Source organism: Peromyscus leucopus, chromosome 20 (genome assembly GCF_004664715.2).
Source record: "Peromyscus leucopus breed LL Stock chromosome 20, UCI_PerLeu_2.1, whole genome shotgun sequence".
NCBI classification, from domain to species: Eukaryota; Metazoa; Chordata; class Mammalia; order Rodentia; family Cricetidae; genus Peromyscus; species Peromyscus leucopus.
Genome location: NC_051080.1, coordinates 37,156,951 through 37,178,412, shown reverse-complemented (window position 1 = coordinate 37,178,412; position 21,462 = coordinate 37,156,951). Strand labels below are relative to the sequence as shown.

General features: G+C 50.8%; 1 protein-coding gene across 1 annotated transcript; it reads left to right on the top strand.

Moving 5' to 3' along the window:
* The first annotated feature begins 16,092 nt into the window (after positions 1–16,092).
* Rps19bp1 (ribosomal protein S19 binding protein 1) lies at positions 16,093–20,614 on the top strand. Its single transcript, XM_028871184.2, has 4 exons — positions 16,093–16,177; positions 16,299–16,433; positions 19,809–19,906; positions 20,093–20,614. The coding sequence occupies exons 1-4, from the start codon at positions 16,126–16,128 to the stop codon at positions 20,234–20,236; spliced, it is 429 nt and encodes a 142-aa protein (XP_028727017.1). The 5' UTR covers positions 16,093–16,125; the 3' UTR covers positions 20,237–20,614.
* The last annotated feature ends 848 nt before the right edge of the window (positions 20,615–21,462 follow it).

The window sequence follows — 21,462 nt, the reverse complement described above, 5'->3', positions numbered from 1 at the left end:
AGCATGTATGTCATCTACACACACACACACACACACACACACACACACACACACACACACACACCTGCTCTTAGGTAATTGTCAAGGGACCCCTACCACAGACAACCTTGACCAACTGAGGTATTGCCCCATCCTCCATCCCGAGACAGCCACAGGCCTGTCTCACCAAGCCCTCACCCCCACCCCCACGCACACCTTCCCTGAGACCTTTCCAGGAATCACAGAGGCACGCACAGACTGACATGAGGGGATAGAAAAGGATAGGAAACAAGCAATGCCTGGAGGAGGCCATGTGCACCCTCAGGGTGCTCTGGGCAGCGTCCTGCAGAGCAGTTTGCAGGGAGTGCTCTGTAAGCTCCAGTGAGCCCTGCTGGAAGGGAACCTGGCTGCTGACTCTGTTTGAAAGTCAGTGTATGGGCTGGAGAGAGGGCTCAGTGGTTAAGAGCACTGTCTGCTATCCCAGAGGACCCAGGTTCAATTCCCAGTGCCCACATAGCATCACAACTGTCTGTAACTCCAGTTCCAGGAGATCTGACACCCTCACACCAATGCACATTAAATAAAATTAAATAAATTTTTTTAAGTCAGTGTAAATTCTATGTAAGCAGTGGGGAATCAACATGGACCATCCCACACTAAAGCAGAAGCCAGATGAGGGACCTTACATGTTCCAGGTGGCCAGTATGTCCTCACTGCCACCCAGGTACCCACACACAACCAGGCTGGAGAGGTAAATGGGACTATCACACACCCCTGACGGATGCAAGGCAGGGGGGTGGACGGGACCAAGTTCACTCAGCAGGAAGTGTGAGGTATGAGAACAAGGTCCAAAAAGCCAAGTCCATGTCCACTCCACTTTCTGCAGCCTGCCTAGGCCCATATGACCTGGAGCCTACAAGTCACAGAAGCCCATGGGTCCTCCTGTGCCCTGACCCTCCAGAGAAAACTTCAACTTGTCCAGTGCTTGACCCAGAACAGTCACTTCTAGAACACAGAGCCATCCTTCCCAAAGGAGAAGATGTGCAGATACCAACAGTCTTCACATCCCTGTCTGTGCATACACACACACACACACACACACACACACACACACACACACTCACACAGACCATCACACGTATACTCAAACAGATACGTTCCTATGAAATGCACTCTTGGTGAGACACAAATCCACACAGGCACATTCACATACCTCTCAAGTACACACAGACACATGCGTGTTGTTAAGTTCACACTCACACAGACACAGGCGCCCATGTACCCTTCCCCAAGTGCGCTCACGAAGAGAGAGTTGTCCACAGTGAGAGACAGAGGAGGAAAGGGAGACAGAGAGAAGAGTGAGAGGAAGAATCGAGGAAAGGGTGGGGAGGGTGAGGGGCTTGGCTGGTCGGGGAACAAGCAAGTTCAGCAGAACAGAGAGGAGAGATTATGGTAGAAGGATGGGAGAGGAGAGAGGGAAAGATAAGGCGATAGGAGGCAGGCGGGAGGAGGAAGAGGAGGGAGCCGGAGGGCGCTGTGATTGGAGCCTAACTTTAGCTGCAGAGCAGGGATGACTCACGCTTGGGGGGAGCGCTGAGCCGGCTCCAGTTTTCTGTTTATATACCTTCACAAGCTAAATATACAGGCTGAGGGGTTCTTCTGTTCTGGCCCAGCAGTTCCTTGTGATCTCCTCCTGCCCTCATCTCCTCCCTCCAACACACACACACACACACACACACACACACACACACACACACACACACACGCACACACACACACACACAGCCCCTGCCTCCTGAGGCCACTGACCACATCAGCCCTCACCCATAGCTCTCCCCTCCAGGGTATCAGCTGGTAGGAGCTGACCGTGGGGTTTGGCTTCACACTCAGAAATAAACATGGTGCAAGCCGCCTCTTTCTAAAGCCAGAAGGTTGGGTGGGAGGATGCAAAGCTTGCCCAAGGTCATTCAGCAGGAAGTAGATGCTCCAGGCCAAAGTCTCCAAGGCTGCCAGACCAGAATCTCTCTGCAGGAAAAGGGACAAGGGCCTGGGGAAGTGACTGTATCCCCAAGTGCAGGCAGGCGGAAGCTGCACAAACAGACACAAGGTATCAATTGGAGTTTGGGATAGGTGACCAGGGGTCTTGAAAACAGACAATTCCATTGCAAATGCCCACCTCTGGCTCCCAGGCAGCTCCCTGAGAATTATCAGACCCAGGCCTACCCTACCCCCTGGCTTCCAGGGTGAGTGTTCAAGGCCCTCTGCCTCTGACCAGCCAGGCTGTGCGTGCGTCGCTGTCCGTGGTGCTGATCCTGCGCTGCTCTTCCAGCCCAGGATGGCGGTCATTTCTGCAATCTTGGACTCAGGGGAGAGACTGTGGTCACCGGAAAGCAGAGAAGTGACACAGGACAGGAGTGTAAGGAAGCCATAGACTTTCAAGGAGAGAGCTGACAGATGGAGCAAGCTGAGCCAGATGAGAGTCTATGAGGCCAGCTCCACAAAGCCGGTGACATGCACAAATGGATGGAGGGCAGAGGGCAGGGCGGGGCAGGCTTGAAGTAACATCCTCAGCCTCGGAGTTGAACAGAAGCGCTTCTGGTACCTGTGTTCTTGTTACCCTTCTCGAGGAAAAGGTTGTGAGTTTTCACACTGTCACGGAACAAACAGAACCGTGACTTCCGTTTCCCAGGTGCGCCGTTGTTTCGTGTACTCTTGACAGCTCCATCGCAGAGCTGACAGCTTCGAAAATTTTGTTTTTCTCTGGGAAGTAGAGAGGTGTTAGTCCCTCCCTCCCCATCACAAGCTGCACTCTGGGCCTCGCTCCCTGACCCACACCTGCCCCCCAGTGGCTCAGTTACTCTCCTGCCTCCAGGCCTCTGCAGAGTTCTTCCCCACAGCAGAGGAGCCTTCTCTGGGCCCTGTCTCCATCAAGGCTCAGCTGCTGGAAAGCGGAAACACCATAGTCACCTCAGAGCCCCACAGATGGCACGAAGATTACCTGGCCTGATCCATTGCCTTCCTTTCCAGGACTAACTGAGTCTGCCCAGCAGGTTCTCAAGTAAGAAATGTATCGCTGGTGGACCTGGGGGAAGTCCAAGTTTTTACCTAGAAACTTAGAACTTTTTTTGAGACAGTGTCTCATGTAGCCTAAGCTAGCCTGGAATTCTCTGTATAGCCAAAAATGGTGTTAGGTTTCTGATCCCCCTGCCTCTCTGCATTACAGATATGTGCCACCAGGGCTGGATTGTGCAGTACTGGTGATCCAATTCGGGGCTCCATGCATACTAAGCAAGCATTCCGCCAACTGAATGCACTATATTCATAGCCCGGAAATTGCTGCTTTAAGCCACATTAAGAAAAACATAGTGGACTCTTCCTCCCCCTTTTTGTCCCATTTTGCAGATGAGAACACTGAGACTGAGCAAGGGAGAGCCGTGTACAAGGTTGTCTGTAGAGTGAGTGGGACCTAGTAGGCACCCTAAGGCTACCCATGAGTGTAAGGAGATCTTTTGGAGGATGAAAAGGAGGAGGCAGAGGAAGAGGCAGAAGAAAGGGGTATGCAACATTCCCTCCCAGGTCCTTGGGCCAGGTCTGACCAGTCCACACACCCGGGAGAGAATCTTTGAACCCAGCTGGAAGATGGCTCCATCTTCTTCTCTTCCACCACCCCACCTGACAGAGGATCCTAGCCTCCAAATACTGAACGATTCCTAATTTAATTACATCTTTAATTCATCTGGGTCTCCAAGGAGCTGCTAGCTGGAGTCTGAGGAACGCTCAATAGTTCCCAAGAGGGAGGGAGGATTTCTTCCTCTGTTTGAGGGGAAGGGTGGGGGAAGGAATTGGTCTCTTCCACTGCGGATCCCTTGCCTGGCCTCCAAGGTGCTGGAGAGAGCCGGGGAGGCAGCTTGCAGAGGTCGAGGGGCAGCAAGGGAAGCAACCCCCCTCAGTTGTTGTGAAAAGCACAGCATCTGCACACAGCTGGGACTGGCTAGGACCTGTTTGGCCAGGTGCCAGCATGATCCCCACTGACATTTATTGGGTGGTTTTCTTCAACCTGCTACCACCTACTTTTTATTTATTTCATTTTGGTTTGGGGGGATTTTTTGTTTGTTTGTTTATTTGTTTGTTTGTTTGGGTAGGTGGGTGTTTTGTTTTGTTTTGTCTCATTTTTCAAGACAGGGTTTCTCTGTGTAGCCCTGGCTGTCCTGAACTCACTTTGTAGACCAGGCTGGCCTCCAACACAGAGATCCACCTGCCTCTGCCTCCTGAGTACAGGGGTTAAAGGTGTGTGCTCCACCACACTTGGCTTTGTTTCTTTTTTTCTTTTTTGGAAACAGAGTCTTGAGTAGCCCAGACTGACCTTGAACTCTGTGCCCAAGAATGACTTTGAAATTTTAATCCTCAAGCCTCCACTTCCCCGATGCTGAGATTACACACATGTGTCCCCTCACACCCAGTGCTGAGATTACACACGTGTGTCCCCTCACACCCAGCGCTGAGATTACACACGTGTGTCCCCTCACACCCAGCGCTGAGATTACACATGTGTCCCCTCACACCCAGTGCTGAGATTACACATGTGTCCCCTCACTCCCAGGTTATGTGGTACCAGGATCTGACCAAGAACTTCCTGGATGCTAGGCAAGCACTCTGCCAACTGAACCCTACCTCTAGCCTTTACCATCCGCTGTTACAAATGAGGAATGTGCAGCTCAGAAGACAGGACTTGTCCAAGGTCACAGGACAGGAAAGAGGTAGACCTAGATCTCCAAAGTTGTCCTCCTGGCTGGAAGCCCCCAAGTACAGGATCCACTTCAGGGGGAGCCTCTGACACCCACAGCATCTGTCAAGGAGTCCAGGACGTGTCTAGTCTAAGGACCAGCACCAACAGGCCCATGAACCTTCTAGAAGGATATGCATGTATGCAAATTTCACATAACAAAAAATGTTAGTGATGCGGATGGGGGTGGTAGTGATGGTACTAAGTAATGCCTGGGCCTTTAGAATGTTCTAGGGCTTTTCTAAGCCCTTTTTACATATGAGCTCATTTCATCCTCATAGCACCCTGCCCACCTTGCAGAAGAGGAGCCAAAGCCCAATGAGGCAAATCACCTACCAAAAGGCCCTCCAAACAGGAACAATGGGACCCCAGAACTCTGTGAAGGGATAAGGATGACCCAGTTCTAAAGAAAGGGACCTGGACCAGGTATGGTAGCACATATCTTTAATCCCAGGACTCAGGAGGCAGAAGCAGGTGGATCTCTGTGTTGGAGGCCAGCCTGGTCTACAGAGCGAGTTCCAGGAGAGCCAGGAATATTACACAGAGAAAACCCTGACTTTAAAAAACAAAAATAAAAAAGGGGGCTGGAGAGATGGCTCCGTGGATAAGAGCACTGGCTGCTCTTCCAGAGGAGCCGGGTTCAATTCCCAACATCAACATGGCAGCTCACAACTGTCTGTAACTCCAGTTCCAGGGAATCCAACACCCTCACAGAGACATACATACAGGCAAAACACCAATGCACATAAAACAAAAATAAATAAATTATTTTTAAAAAGAAAAGAAAAATCTAAGGAGGAGGATAAGGGGACCTGGTTCAGGAAGGAAGACACCCCTCAGGGACACAGCGGAGCTTGTGTTCACACCCAGTGTGACTCTCGTGCCTTAGCCTCTCTCTCCCCTGTATGGAACAGGTGCAGTGCACCATCTCCACATCGCCAGATGGCCAGACACAGTGTCCCAGAATCCAGTGAGAGTGAAGATATCAGAGGAAGACACTGAATGCATGGGCCTGGCTAGAGTTTGGGTCTAGAGTGTTCCCCTAAAGACTGTTCCCAGTGTGGCACTTTTGAGAGGTGACAGGTCTTTAGGGGATGGGATCTAGTAGGAAGTCTTCTATTTGAAGGGGTTCCTGGCACTTGCTCGATTATTACCCTCGTCTGTCTGTCTGTCTGTCTGTCTGACCCAGCCATGAGGTAAATGGTTTTGCTCCACCACACACTCCTGCTATGATGTGATGCCACCACAGGGCCCCTGGTCATGGAGCAAAGCCTCTAAAACTATGAGATAAATGAAACCTTTCTTCTTCTTAATTTGATCAGCTTGAGCATTTGTTACAGTGATAGAAAGCTGACTCCCACAGCACAGAAGACCCAAGAGCTCCCTTCAGAAGGCATGAGAATCTAGTCACTTAATCCAGGGCTGGTATCCAGGGAAGAGGCGTGGTGCCAGCAGCCAGACTCACGACAGTAGAAGAGACCGCTTATCATAGAATAAGGGAAGAGTGACGTAGAGCAGAGGACACTCTAGGGACCAAAGCCAAGTCACATCCTGCATGCCTCAGGACCAGTGAGTCCTGTCAGGCTGTGCACCCTCAGGCTTGAGGGGGTGTCCACCTAGGGCAGGAAAGGAGATGGCAGAGACCCTAAGGAAATCTGAGGGCCATCAGCTGGACAGGCAGAAGGAGTCTGTAGGCTCCTACTCCCCAGGTGGGTCTCCCAGCATTCAGGAGGCAGAGGCAGGCAGATCTCTGAGTTTGAGGCCAGCCTGGTCTACAGAGTGAGTTCCAGGATAGACAGGGCTACACAGAGAAACTCTGTCTCAAAAAAAAGGGGGGGGGCTGGAGAGATGGCTCAGCAGTTAAGAGCACTGACTGCTCTTCCAGAGGTCCTGAGTTCAATTCCCAGCACCCACATGGTGGCTCACAGCCATCTGTAATAAGATCTGGTGCCCTCTTCTGGCCTGTAAACATACATGCAGGCAGAACACTGTATACGTAATAAATTAATAATAACAAAACAAAAAAAAAAAAAGAAGCTGGGTGGGGAGGGGGGGCGTCGAGTGTCGAAGGTAACCAGGAAGTTGGACAGACAAGCCTGACAGCACAGCTGAGGGGTGGGAATGTGGAGAACAGACCCATTTCTGACTTCGGTGAGATGGAGGAGAAGAGGCAGGCATGAGGGGGTGCACAACTAGTCCCATTGTAGGGACACAGGAAGACATGTCCAGGACAGATCATTGGGGGTCAGTGAGAGGTCTAAGCAAACCTGGAAACCATTTGCCCCCAGAGTCCATGGACTCCACAGCCTCTTGGGGCCCATTTTCCAGGAGAGGGGTTAGATGGAGGTGTTCAGAACCCTCTGACAAGCTCCTGATGACATCCAGTCTCAGGCCCCAAGAGAGTGGCCATCTCAAAGTTCTCTCCTGGACCGAGGCCACCAATGTGCCCAGCTGCAGACTAGACACCTCTCAAGGACAGCACTAAGGGCTGACAACATCCTAGCTGAAGGAAGGGGGCTGTATTAAGGCCGTCTCCCGTGACAGATCACAGCCACACAGCTAAGGAACACTCCCGTCTCCCAGCCTGTTCCTCCTGACCATCTGCCCCTGAGTCGACACCCCAGTTCCTCCCTGGGAGTTGCCCGCTTTGTCCACACTGTTAGCTGGCCTCCTCAACCCACCCCATGCTGGCTTCCCAGCATTTCAAACAGTTTCTGGGACATAGTAGAAATTCAACACATTTTTCGTAAGCTAAATCCATTCAACAGTAGCGATGGGCACACAGTAGGGCGTTGACCAGACACCATTCGGTGAAGAACACGATAGGCAGGAGCCCTGAGGGTACTGCCATCCTGGAGGGGCAGGTGGAACCGGAACACAGGTAAGAAGGGTGGAGCTGATGTGCAAGGTCTGCACAGAGCATCTCTCTCTCTCTCTCTCTCTCTCTCTCTCTCTCTGTCTCTCTCTCTCTCTCTCTGTCTCTCTCTCTCTCTCTCTCTGGCATAATTGCTAGTTTATAATTCATAGGCTCAGTTATTTCTAAAGAGGATTTCTTTAAAAGTTAAAATAAAAGGCCAGAAATCATTTAAGGACCAGGAGTGAGCTGGAGGCACTGGGAAGTTGAAGGTGATGTATCTCAGGCTGAGTAACAGACTGGCATTATACAATCAAGGAATAAATTACACTTGTGACAGTGGAGAACACTTCCTGTCTGGGCTTCACAATAGCGGGGGTGGGGGGCTGCTCACCCCTTTCTGCTGCTTTTACTGGCTCTCTTCCCTTCCTAAAGTTCCTTCTCTTTACTCTTCCTTGGTTTTTAGAACTGCAGTGGACAACTCCACCCTGTTTGTTTGTTTGTTTGTTTGTTTTTCTTTTTTGTTTGTTTGGGTTTTTTGTTTGTTTGTTTGTTTGTTTTCAAGATAGAGGTTCTCTGTGTAGCCCTGGCTGTCCTGGATCTCCCTCTGTAAACCAGGCTGTCCTCGAACTCACAGAGATCCGCCTGCCTCTGCCTCCTGAGAGCTGGGATCAAAGGCGTGCGCCACCACTGCCCGGCTGACTCCACCCTTTTTTTATATCTATGTCCCCCCCTTTGCGAGGGAAAAACATTGTCAAATTAAATGGCTAGAGGATGAGTATGAATAGGGTTTGGGCCTGAAGAAGGCATTCACGGTCACTCCCACACCATCTTTGGGGCCCCTGGCTTGACCACAGCTTCCTGGGTACCTGGAAGGGCATCTGGAGGCAGGCCATTTCTGTGATGGCTCAGCATGGAGTCAGAGTTCAAGACAGGTTTAGTCATCCCTAAGTCACAAAAGGGGAAAGTGAGGCCGAGAAAGGGAGGTGGTTTGTGCAGGCTTGCCCATATCCATGTCCCTGAAATCTACCTTAGGGCAGGAGACCCTAAGCCTTGGGTGAGAGCAGGGAGGAGAGGTACTTCCAGGCAGGCCCCAATTTGTTCTGAAAGGATGTGAAGAGGGAAGATGGAGACCAGTCTCCTCTCCCCTAGTTGCTATGACAACAAGGCCTCCATTCCTGGCATTGTAGGATATTTGCATTTTAATAGAGACGTAATTAGAAGGAAAGGCTGAGGCTGGAAGAGCCTGGGCACTCCCTGCAACACCCCCAATGGGATCCAGAATCCCCCACCCAGAGCCCACTGAGGACCCGATTCAACCCATTCCCAACTTGCCCCTCTCCAAGCCTCTAGTGACACTCCACAGATCACTTGTACCCTACCTAGAGGATGCAGGACATCCCCACTGCTCAGATGGGAACACTGAGGCACATAGTAAAGGAAAGATGGACCCAGGACCCCACAGTGAGATCACATGCCCAGAGTCCAGACTCCACCCACTCTGCCTTCAGCATCTGAGCGCTCTCTGACCTCTCAGTAGCCATGCAGTCTAGCAGGAGTAGAAACCTGCCCATTTTCCCCGAGGACCACTAAGACCCAGGAAGAGAAAACACCTGCTGAAATCACAAAGCAACTCGGTGGCAGAGCTACGCCTTCAGAGGCCCACCTTTGACCCTGCCTGGGTCACTGTCCAACCCCAGATCTCCAAAGACACTTTCCACATCTTCTTCCTGACTCCCTTGATCGAAAGATGTTGAAAAGAAGTCATGGAGCTGAGTATGGCGATGCACAGCTGTAATTCCAGAACTCAGGGGGCTGAGGCAGGAGGATCACCATGAGTTGGAGACTAATCAGAGCTATATGGTGAGACTCTGTCTCAAAAATCAAAACAAGAAGAGAGAGGAAAGGGAGGAGGAAGGGAGAAGGGAACAGCAATAGTGGCCACGTGTATTACCCCTGCCCAGCCCAGACCTGGAATGGGGCGGCTGACCTAGGGCCCTACTGCAGATGGTGAGTGCCACCCGAGCCACCGAGAGCCCTGGAGTCACATACAGCCCTTCACTTGCTGAGCATGCAATAGAGTTCCTTTTTTATTTATTTATTTATTTTTGAGACAGGGTTTCTCTGTGTAATCCTGGCTGTCCTGGAACTCACTCTGTAGCCCAGGTTGTCCTGGAACTCACAGAGATCCGCCTACCTCTGCCTCCCAAGTGCTGGGATTAAAGGCGTGTGCCACAACCACCTGGCTATTTTATCTTACTGTGTATCCGTGTGTATGTGCGTGTGAATGCAATGCCCATAAAGGCCAGAAAAAGGCTAAAAAAGTATCAGAAGGACATCAGACCCCCTAAAGCTGGAGTTACAGACAGTTGGGAGCTGCCTGATGTGGGTCCTGGGAACCAATCTCAGGTCCTCTAGAAGAACAGAAAGTGACCTTAACTGCTGAGCCATCTCTCCAGCCAGTAATAGCAATCCTAACAGAGTATGAAGACAGCTGCCCTATGGGAACAGAGGTTGGGCTCCACGAATGGGCTGGGTTTAAGGAGACTATTACAGAACAAAACGAAGGAGGGGGTGGACTCAGTCTCCAGAAAGCCCAAGATGTGTATCTACCCCCACCCATCACAGCTGAACACAGCTCTTTGTCTACAACATTCCTCCCTCCTCTGTCCTGCCCGAGTACCCACCTGCCCTAGGCAGCCAGCTCCGGGATACTAAGGTTTGTTACTTAATCAACAACTAAACGCCTGCCCAGCTTTGAGTATGGTCAGGCAACCTTACATTGCACCCGTGAGGGTGGTGCCCTAGACCCCTCCCAACCCTCCCAAGAATCTCAGGTGTTAGAACCTTCCGGGCACACAGCCGGACTATCTGAGCATTGCTCTGTGAACTCTAGGCTCACAAACAGCACTGTCAGCAGCCTCAGGCCTCCCCATGTGCCGTCACAGAGCATGGAGACACAGCCGTCATCCACAGACATGTACCCAGGTCCCCCAGGACACACCACTGACCCATATAACAGCCATTCACCTACAGATGTGCGGTGCTCACACTGGGCTCAGAGGTAGTTTCAGTGCTGTGTGCATAATCCTTAGAGTAACCCTATAGTGACTGCTATTATATTTCATTCATGAATGAGGGAAACTGAGGCACACAGTTTGGGACTTGCCTTAGGTCACAAAGCCAATGCATGAGAATTCTCATATCCTGGGCCCAGATGGCAGGAGCTTGGGCGCCCCCAGCAACCCCAGAGGAGGTGAGGACATTGCTCAAAAGCCAGTTCTCAGAGGAGGCCAGAAAAAAAAAAAAAGGTGGCTTATTTGGTGAGCACACAATATGTTAATTGAGTCCCTGTGGTAGCCCCACCCCCTGGAAACCCAGTCTCCCATTAGTCCAGCTCCCTACCACAGGGTTCTCAGATCTCTGAGGAGCGATGATGGCTGGGACAGCATGGGCTGTGTAACATCTTCCAAGAATGAAAATCCCAGATGAGAGCAGAGGGTCTCAGAGGCAGGCAGGGGCCAGGCTCCCAGCAGTGCCTGGCCGCACACGTGGGTATCCAGCTAGTCAGTAGCTTCATAGCACTGACAGGCCAGATCAGAATCTGAGAGAGGGACAGGAGGATGGGCACTGATGGGAAACAGGAGACCAGGGCACTTGCAGCCGGTGGGAAAGGCAGCTGGAAATTCCATTTGGTTTTCAATTTCAAGGTGGAGAGAGGCTAGGGGCTGAGGGACTGGCAGAGGAGAAGTCAGAGCCAGAAAGGGAGAGAGAGATGGACAGAGTCAGAGACACAAAGCCAGAGACAGCAGAGATCCTGAGAGACAGAGTCAGAGACACACAGAGACAGAGGGTCGGGGACAGCCAGCAGAGACCCCAAGGGGAAAAGTCACAGACCTAGAGACAGAGTCAGGGACAGTGAGCAAAACCAGGAAAGGACGCAGTCAGAAGGAGGAAGTGAAAACACGGACATGGAAAGATGTCTGAGGAAAGTGGCAGCAGCGTGCTGGTCCTCCAAAACACAAGAGACGCACGTGTACAGATGTGTACAGATGTGCGGTGACCCCACCCACAGTTCAGTAATAGGCTTCACTAAACCATTTGCTTCATTGGGGTGGGAGTAAGTCTCACTCTAGCCTAGGCTAGCCTGGAACTCACTCTGTAGCCCAACCTGGTCTCAATCTGAAGACAACCTCCCTGCCTGAGCCTACCAAGTGCTGGGATTGCAGATGTGAGCCAGCAGGCTTAGCGCTCTCTCTCTCTCTCTCTCTCTTTCTCTCTCTCTCTCTCTCTCTTTCTCTCTCTCTCTCTCTCTCTCGTATATTACATGTACATATGAACCATCTGGGGCCCATGCCCATGCAGAGGCCGGAGGAGGATGTTGGATGTCCTGCTCATTGATCCCCAGCCTGTGCTCTTGAGACAGGGTCTCTCACTGAACCTGGAGCTGGGCAGGCACCCCGGTGATCCTCAGAGCAGCAGGTTACGGGTGTGCATACTCACACAGGCAAGGCTAATCCTGGCTTTTTAGATGGGTGCTGTGGAGACGAACTCAGGTCCTCATGATGCCCAGTGAGCACTCCTACTCACTGAGGTATCTCCCCAGACCCAATCATTATAATTTTTTAATTTAAACAAAGGCAATGGTGGCACAACACCTTTAGTCCCAGCACTTGGGAGGCAGAGGCAGGCGGACTCTGAGTTCGAAGCCAGTCTGATCTACAGAGTGAGATCCAGAACAGCCAGGGCTACAGAGAAACCCTGTCTCAAAAAAAAAGTTTTTAAATAAGTGAGGGACCCAGACATAGTGGCTCATGCCTGTAACCCCAGTACTCAGAAGGTAGAGACAGGAGGATCAGGTCAGGGTCATCCTCAGCTGTGTATCAGTTTGAGGCCAGCCTGGGCTACATAAGATTCTCAAAAAACAAAAAACAAAACAAAACAAAAAAAAAAAAAACAAGTAACCTGGAACACAGTTGAAGACTATGAGCATCTACACACAACTGTACACACACATCTGTACACACACACATTTGTATACATGCTGTGCTGGCACACATTTGTTCCTGCTCACACACTCATGCAACCGGTCCACATTCACTCATGTTCACACTAGCTCTACACTTGCAGCCCTGGCCTCTAGGCCTGGCTCTGTAGGAAATGCTGTGTGACTTTCCAGAAAATTCCTCCCTCAGAGGGAAGCCAAGGCAAAGCTAATCCCAAGATGGACCAAAGGAGTCACCGATGGGGTTCTAAGGTAGCAGGGACTAGAGAATGGCTACACAGAGAAACCCAGGGTTTCCTTTACACAGCTAGTCCCCTGCTAAGCACATTCCCAGGGGACCCAGGGATAGGGCCCTGCCAGGCAGGGATCCGGTGCAAAAACAGGCTCAGAACAATAAAGTGACCTCCCAGGGCCACATAGCCAGGACAGGAACCAACCTGAGACCTCAAGACCCGACCCACCAACTCCCATGGAGACGACCATCAGGAAGCAGCTGCCCTCCCTGAACCTAATCTTTAAGGACTCAGGACAAATGTGGCAGGAGGCAAACACCCATGGATGCCCCTGCCCACTGAAGCCACCCTGTCCATCTGTTCATGCCAGAGTGGGAGGATACAGAATGCCAGCACAGGCTGTGTCTACGAGGTCGCCCCTAAAACAGTTCCAGGCAGTAGCCCCTCTCCTTGAAAGTGCTTCAGGAATATTGTTTCATTGGTCACAGGTGGGTGCCCTCTTAGGAAGCTGCTTCCATTCCCTGTTTAACAGATGAGGAAACAGATGTAGATTTGCCTAGGGTCACACAGTCCTCTGCAGTCCCCTCAGCAGTGGACACCTATTTGCCCTTATACACTTTTCTGGAAAGAGACGTAGCCTCTATCCTGGGCAGCCCAGCTTGTTGGCTCTGCCTCAGCTTCCTCATCCAGACAAGACCAGAGAGGAACACCGGGCTGCGGCTGGGAGGAGTGCGCTATAGAGATAGCAGGGAGCAGCCCAGGAGTGCTGGACCTCACACATCCATCCCAGACCTGCATCCACACTAAGACCCAAGCAGTGGACCAGGAAGCCCAAGAAAGCTGTCCTGCAGCGCCACCTAATGGTTACATTGTTGCAATGTGGCCAACTACACTGCATGGATTCCCTCTCCCCCAGACTATTGGTAAAATGGGACACTTCCTACGCTAGTGAATGGAGTTAACACATGTGACACACAGCAGGAACTTGGCCCTTGCTAGTGTTTGTTATTAGGAGTGTCTCCCTTCTGGATTAGTTAGTAGAGTTTGGATGATGAGGGCTGTCCAGGGAGAATCGGCGGTTTCCTTGTGACCCACATTCTACAGTATCAGGTATGCAAAATCCTCAATACACGTTGGCCCAGTGAGTTCAGATGTCCTTTTTCACTCCCCATTCACTATGAGCTGGTGATGCACGGCTCCCACATGCCAAGTGCTGGTTAGGAGCCAAGAGAGAAATAAACCAGGCAGGATTTCTTCCCACTGCAAAAAGGCCCTGCATTTGATCACCAGCACAAACAAACAAACCGAAATGGTGAAGAAGAGACATTTCCAGGCTAGAGATTCTCAAAGTTTTTTTGTTTAAGAAGCCCTTTAAAAACTTCACTCTTTGCCAGGCCGCGGTGGTGCACACCTTTAAACCCAGCACTTGGGAGGCAGAGCCAATGTGGATCTCTGTGAGTTTGAGGCCAGCCTGGTCTACAGAGTGAGATTCAGGACAAGCACCAAAACTACACAGAGAAACCCCGTCTAAATTTTAAAAAAAAAACAAAACTTCACTCTTTAAAAACTCAGGGCAGGAGAGATGGCTCAAGAGTTAAGAACACTGTCTGCTCTTCTAATGGACCTGGGTTCTGTTCCCAGAACCTAAACTATGGCTCACAGCAGTCTGTAACTCCCGTTCCAGGGGATCTGATGCACACCTGTGGTACACAGACATGCATGTAGGCAAAACATTCATACACATTTTAAAAAATTAAAAACAAAACAAAAGCTCAGGTACCCAAAGAACATCTGTGTTTAATATTTATTGATGTGCTCCTTATTAAGAACTTTTCTTTCAAGATTAGGGATTAAATCCAAGCATTAGGATTAAATCCAAGCATTGTATCACCAAGCTATTAATAAATCCTAGCTCTTCAGTAGCCCAGGCTGGCCTAGAACTTGGTATGTAGCTATGTAATCTAAGCTGAGCTGAAATTTGCCATTCTTTTTTTTTTTTTTTTTTTTTTTTTTTGGTTTTTGGTTTTTCGAGACAGGGTTTCTCTGCGTAGCTTTGCGCCTTTCCTGGAGCTCACTTGGTAGCCCAGGCTGGCCTTGAACTCACAGAGATCCGCCTGGCTCTGCCTCCCGAGTGCTGGGATTAAAGGCGTGTGCCACCACCGCCCGGCGAAATTTGCCATTCTTCTGCCTCAGCCTCCCAAGTGATATTACAAGTGTTGTACCATTATGTACAACAGTATTCACTGGTTCTCTCAATGACCAATTCATTGCTTAACGACATAAACAGCATTTGCAATAGATAATTGTAATTTTCAAAACAAAGAACGTTATTTTGCATGTCTACAAATGTATTTTTTTTTTAGATTTTATTATTTATTTATGTATATGAGGGCTTTATCTCCATGTACAACTTTATACCAGAAGATGGCATCAGATCCCACTAGAGATGGTTGTGAGCCACCATGTGGTTGCCGGGAGTTGAACTCAGGACCTCTGGAAGAGCAAACAGGCAGCACTCTTAACCGCTGAACCATCTCTCCAGCCCATGTCTTTTATTTCTTTATCTATTTGGTTTTTTGAGAAAGGATCTTGCTATGCAGCCCAGGTTGGCCTGGAACTCACGGCAATACTCCTAGTTAAGTTTCCCAAGTATTAAGATTACAAGCGTGTGCCATCTTGCCTCACTGGCAAATGTCTTTAATGTGACTGGCTTAGTGGAAGCCAGCTAGATTCCTAAGGTGCACAGGATCTGTGTATTGCTTTGAAATTCATGAAAAACTGTCTAAGCCTTCCGAAAATGGCTTAGGTCTGTAATTCCAGCCCTTGGAAGGCAGAGAAAGGAGGATCAGGAGTTCAAAGTTATCCCCAGTGAATTCAAGGCCAGCCTTGGCTACCTGTGTCCTCGTCTCAAAAGAAAACAAAAAGAACTACATCTAGCCTTACAGTTTCTTTTGTAGAAACTGAGGCTATTCAATCATTGGCCCTGGACAGAACTGACCAATGGGGCTGGAAGACGAGGCTGTCGAAGAAGGCACAGCCTGGCTCACAAAAGGCCTGTCGGGCAGGAATTCGACAACAAACGTGGCTTCCGCGCCTTGGACACGCCTCCAGTTCCCGCTCCTCGGAGGCTGGAGGAAACCCGTCAAGCCTGCGTCCCAAGGGGCCACTTCCGCCCGCTGCGGAACTTTGGGGTTCCGGCTCCGGTTTCCGCCGAGGCGAGAACACCGCCAGGGCGGAAGTCGCTCGCGGCGTGTGGGCGGGGCTCGGCAGCATGTCGGCGGCGTTGCTGCGGCGCGGCCTGGAGCTCCTGGCGGCGTCGGAGGGTGAGGAGGGCTGGCCGTGGGCCGTGGCGCGGGGCCCGAGGCCCCGAGGGAAGTGACTGGGGGGGTGGGAAGGGAGCGGCGCGCGCCCTCCGACCCGGTCTTTCCCTGTCTGTCCCCACAGCCCCTCGTGCCGCGCCCGGCCAGGCCAAGGCGAGCGGGGCTCCGGTGAAGCGGACCCGGAGGGCGAGGGCGAAGGCCGCCCAGGCCCTGAAACTACGGAACTCAGCGAAGGGAAAGGTGCCCAAGTCCGCGCTGGGTGAGTTGGGGATGAGACTGCGAGTGCTTCTTCCCAGGGTTAGGGGGCAGCGCCTTCGAGGCGGGGCTCCCAACATTACCCCAGATTCAACAAGGAAAAGGCAGGGAGACTGTTAAAATGGTAGGGCACCGGTCTCGAACCCGGCAACCTAACTTCCCAAGTCTGGGCTCTCAGCTGCGTGTCTTTGCTGTTATCTACTATGTAGCTGTTAGCAGAATGAGAGAAAGAAAGAAGGAGCCTGGAGAGGTGACATACACCTGTAATCCCAGCACTTTGGAGGTGCAGGCAGGAGGACCCGGAGTTCAGGGTCATTCCTGGCTGTGTGGTTGAGTTCAAGGCAAGACGCGCCTGTGGGGGTGAATGAAACGCAAGATCCAGGTGCTTAGGAGCTATAGCCCTAGTGAGAAGAGAAGCGTTAGAAAGTCTCGAAGCTAGCCTGTAAGTTTGTGCCGAGTGTGTGAGGCTTGTGAAATAAAAAGGCTCTACGAGGGAGAATCAAAGTAACAAGCCAAATCCGCCATCTGTGAGGAAGCAGTGTTAAGGCTGAGCGCTTGAGGGACTGTAAGAGCTGCCAGGTGAAAGGAAGGGGGCATTGGCGGGAAAGGCTTGAGAATGTGGAAGACAGAAGGCTAACGGAGGAAATATGTCGTGAACAAGAGTCAAGATGGAGTATCCGTCTGGGTAAGAGGACTGACTGGCTCAGTGGTTAAGAGCGCTTGCTCTTGCAGAGGACCTGGGTTGAGTTCCTAGCAACCCACACGGTGACTCACAACCACCTGTAACTCCTTCTTCCGGCTCCACAGACACCTGCTCACTTGGGGTGTACATACACAGACACATAGAATTTTTTTTTTTTTTTTTTTTTTTTTTTTTTTTAAGAAATGGAAGGCCGGGCGGTGGCGGCGCACGCCTTTATTCCCAGCACTCGGGAGGCAGAGGCAGGTGGATCTCTGTGAGTTCGAGGCCAGCCTGGGCTACCAAGTGAGTTCCAGGAAAGGCGCAAAGCTACACAGAGAAACCCTGTCTCAAAAAAACCAAAAAAAAAAAAAAGAAATGGAGCATTGAGCCAACAGTTTACTTCTTTGTGTGCCAGATGCCCTTCTAAACCCTGAAAAAATGTTAGCTCATTTGACCCTCACAGCAGTGAGGTCAGTGATTCTGACACCCCATTTTACGGATAGAAGAACAGGCAGCTGCCCAGGTGGTGCAAGTGGGAACAGGCTGTGTGTCCCGTGGTCTTGCTCTTAATGTGCTCTGCTCAGGTGGCAGTCCCTTCCTCCATCACAGCAGAAATAGCAGAGAAGTGAGTTGATGGGCTTTTAGAGGTGCACCGTCTGCAAAGCAGGAGCCTTGTTTCTAGAACATCTTAGGGGGTGTGGCTCAGTTGGTAAGACCTATGGACCCTTCGGGAGAAGAGGACACAGGATGGTGAGCTGCTTTCTTGTCTTTGAGTCTGTGGGCTCCGCTGAATAAAAGGTGTTAAGGCACTTGGATTTTATTGTTTGTTTCTCCCAGTTCGGTTTTTGTTGTTGTTTTGTTTTGGGCAGGTCTTACTCTGTGGCTCAGGCTCAAAGCAGTCTCCTGCTTCAGCTTCCTAAATGTTGGGGTCACAGGCGTGCCCCACCACACTCAGCCTTTAAATATTTGCTAAAAGAGAGAAGGAGTCCAAGAGGAAGCACCCCAGAGCAAAGGTGGAGCTAGGAGACATGTCTGGACACGAGTGGTCTGCAGAGTCCCCATGCCAAGGTGCCTCACTGCCCATTTATTGGGGTTCCCTTCACTCCTGTCCTGGAGTGGAAGTTCCTCAATTCTCAAGGCACAGGGCTAACCTCCCATCCCAACCCTGGATTGTCTGTGCCCCGGTGGCCAGACCACAGCCTGGTACATAATGGGTGGGTAAGAATGGCAGGACAATAGCCTTTAATCCCAGCATTCAGGAGGCAGAAGCAGGCAGATCTCTTGAGTTAGAAGCCAACCTGGTCTACATAGTCTCTATTTCAAAAAATAAAGCAGCCAGTCTGGAGATAGCTCAGTGGCTGCCACCTTGATTTAAGCTACCTCATCTCAGCCTGAATCGTGCAGAAGCTCTTGACTGGTCCCCACCTCTCACATGCTCACCTCTCCCAGTGATCTTAATCTCAGCAGCAACATCATGAGCCCGGCCTCACTTCCCCACAGGGTCTTCAAGCGCACTGATTTCAGTTTCTCAGTTCTTCTTCATCGTTGTCTTTTTGTTTTTGTTTTTGTTTTAAGACAGGTTCTCTTTGTGGTAACAGCTCTTGATGTCCTGGAACTCGCTTTGTAGACCAGGCTGGCCTCAAACTCACAGAGATCGGTCTGCCTCCTGAGTGCTGGGATTGGTGTGCACCACCACCTCCCTGTCTTCCGCTTCAAGGTTTTAACACTGTTTCCATCTGTCTCCAAATGCCCTTTAGATGAGTGGTTCTCAACCTATTGATCACAACCCCTGGAGGTCAAATGACCCTTTCATGGGGATCACCTAAGATCATCAGAAACAGATATTTACACTATGATTCATAACAGTAGCAAAATTAAAATTATGAAGTAATAACAAAAATAATTTTATGATTGGGGGTCACCCCAACATGAGGAGCTGTGTTGAAGGTTGCAGTGTTAGAAAGGTTGAGAACCACTGAGCTAGATATTGACAACTCTGACCTTCCAGTCTTTACAGGGAGGCCATCTTAGGACTTTTTTCAAAATTGCAGCCCTCCACTTCTGGCACTCCCTTTTTCTGTTTGCTCAGTTTTCCTTTGTATGGTGGCTAACCCTGACTAGACTGCATTCAGGGGAACAAGGCAGGAGAATCTCTGAATTTGAGACCAACCTGGTCTACGGAGTGTACAGAGTGAGACTGCCCCTCACCCCCAAGGGAAAAAAAATGGATAGCCCTCTAAAACACTCACCATGCTTCTCAGTTCTTTTCCTGTAGAAATGAGACCAGGAGTCCATGTGTCCTGCTTCTTACAACACTTAGAGCCTGATACATAGTTGAGCTCAGGGCACACCTGTTTGTTGGTGGTAATGGGTTTTTGTTGTATTGTTTGTAAACAGTCTTGCTACATAACCCTGTTGGGTTATAAATAAATCTGGTACCTGTTGTGCAGCTAGGAGCAGTCTTCCTGTCTCAGCCTCCCAAGTGCTGGGATCACAGGTGTATGCCAGCATGCCTGGCTTAAGACATAGTTGTAAGTGATTGAGTCACATGACTAACTGAAAGCCATCCAGTAGGTGGGGGTTTCCAGCCAGACCTATGAGAAAAGTAGATTTGGCTGAAATAATCTAGGGAAGGGACCCAGAAGACTTCTAGAGTGTGATGAGTCTGAAATGACATGCCATGCCTGCCACCCACAGCCGAGTACCAGAAACGACAATGTCCAGACCACCTCAGAGCAAACCTGAAGTTTATGACCAGTGTGAGAAGCACCGTACCAGAGTCTGTGACCCAACAGGTTTGTCTGGGGAACCGAGGGGTGATACTGAGGCTGTTCTTCAGGATCTGTGTGGATCTGTCTCACTGAATACAGTGACCAGTCTGTCCAGTCCTTCCCTGAGCTGTTATCCCTGTGCTCAAGTCCCATAAGTCCCTGTGCTTCCAAAAATGGAAGTTCTATGCTCTCACTCCAGATCCTTTCCAGATTCTGCAGCAGAACCAGGGCCGCAAAGCTTGTGATCGGGTAGTGGCCAAGACACAGAAGAAGAAAAAGAAGAAGAAGGCTGAGGGCACTGTGTTCACTGAAGAGGACTTCCAGAAATTCCAGAGGGAATACTTTGGCAGCTAGGCTTCCTGGAGGAATGATGGGGACAAAAGACTAACCTTTGACTGCTGTACCTCTGCTGTCTCTGCGGCTGTGCTGGAGGCGACCAGCAGGTGGCAGTGCAAGCTAGCCTGGCTCAGGAGGCCCTAGCGCTGGCATCCCGGGGACACCTGAATAGAGCTGTGAGCACGGGGGCAAATTTGCCCTCAAATTGAAGTGGACTTCTGCTGGTTTGGTCGGAGCCATCTGTACCCTGCCAGAAAAGATTCTGACCTGTTAGCTTTGACCAGGATAGGACCCTAGGGCTATTTGCTGTGAAACGGCCAGGTACATGGCCCTCTCAGACCATACCTCCAAGAACTAGTCAGTTGTTGGGTTCAAGTAAATGTGAATTTGAGCAAATGGGTGTGTGTGTGTGTGTGTGTGTGTGAGAGAGAGAGAGAGAGAGAGAGAGAGAGAGAGAGAGAGATGACTTTCTCCCATCTCAGTGTGGATCCAGGTGCTCCATGTCAGAATCCCCCAGTTTAGGCCCAGCATAAATGCCGTCCACCAGCAATGCCCTCCTTTCTGGGCATGGCCACTAGCTGCTGGCATTGTGCCGGAAGTTGACAGTAGGTCTGGAAGTCTAGAAGTGGAGCTGCCTCTGCCCTTCTGGAGCTTGGGGTCTGCTGTGACAGCAGTAGAGAGCGGAAAGCCAGCTGGGTCCTTATGTCGCATGGGATAGGGGCATAGGTCATGATTTCAGACGTCATCCTAAGCAACCATTGACATTCAGTTCTGTACCCAAGCCAAGGACAGCAGTGAAAGCCAATGTTGTGCCACCTCAGGGCAAGCTGGACCCTTTCCAGCAGACACAGTGCCAGACACAGGTGCAAAGGAAAGGTCATCTGGAACAAACGCACTGTGGAAGGAAGGGCACCCACAGCTGCCCCGGTGGCGAAGAGATGACCTGTCACAGAGCCCAGGAGACCCTTCAGTGGAGAGATGGGTTCCTAAGGAGAAAACTGAGGGCCTTCACATAGCCATCTTCTCCCCTGAGCCTGCCTCTCCATTTTCAGCCTAGGAGTTCCTCAGATCACAAGACTCCTGAACCCAGGAACATCCCAGAGCTTCTAGTAGAGGAAGTGTATTGATGGGCCCCTGACAAGGCTAGTTGGGCTTTGTCCTCAGTAAAAAAACAGGGTTCACGGCCCCCACTCCAGGCATCTCAACATGGAGACAGAACTACCTCCAGCAGAGTAGAGTGGATC

Coding starts and splice junctions, on each gene's coding strand:
- Rps19bp1 (XM_028871184.2), top strand. CDS start 16,126: ATGTCGGCGGCGTTGCTGCGGCGCGGCCTGGAGCTCCTGGCGGCGTCG. Junction 16,178..16,298: donor GCTCCTGGCGGCGTCGGAGG/GTGAGGAGGGCT, acceptor CTGTCCCCACAG/CCCCTCGTGCCGCGCCCGGC. Junction 16,434..19,808: donor GGTGCCCAAGTCCGCGCTGG/GTGAGTTGGGGA, acceptor TGCCACCCACAG/CCGAGTACCAGAAACGACAA.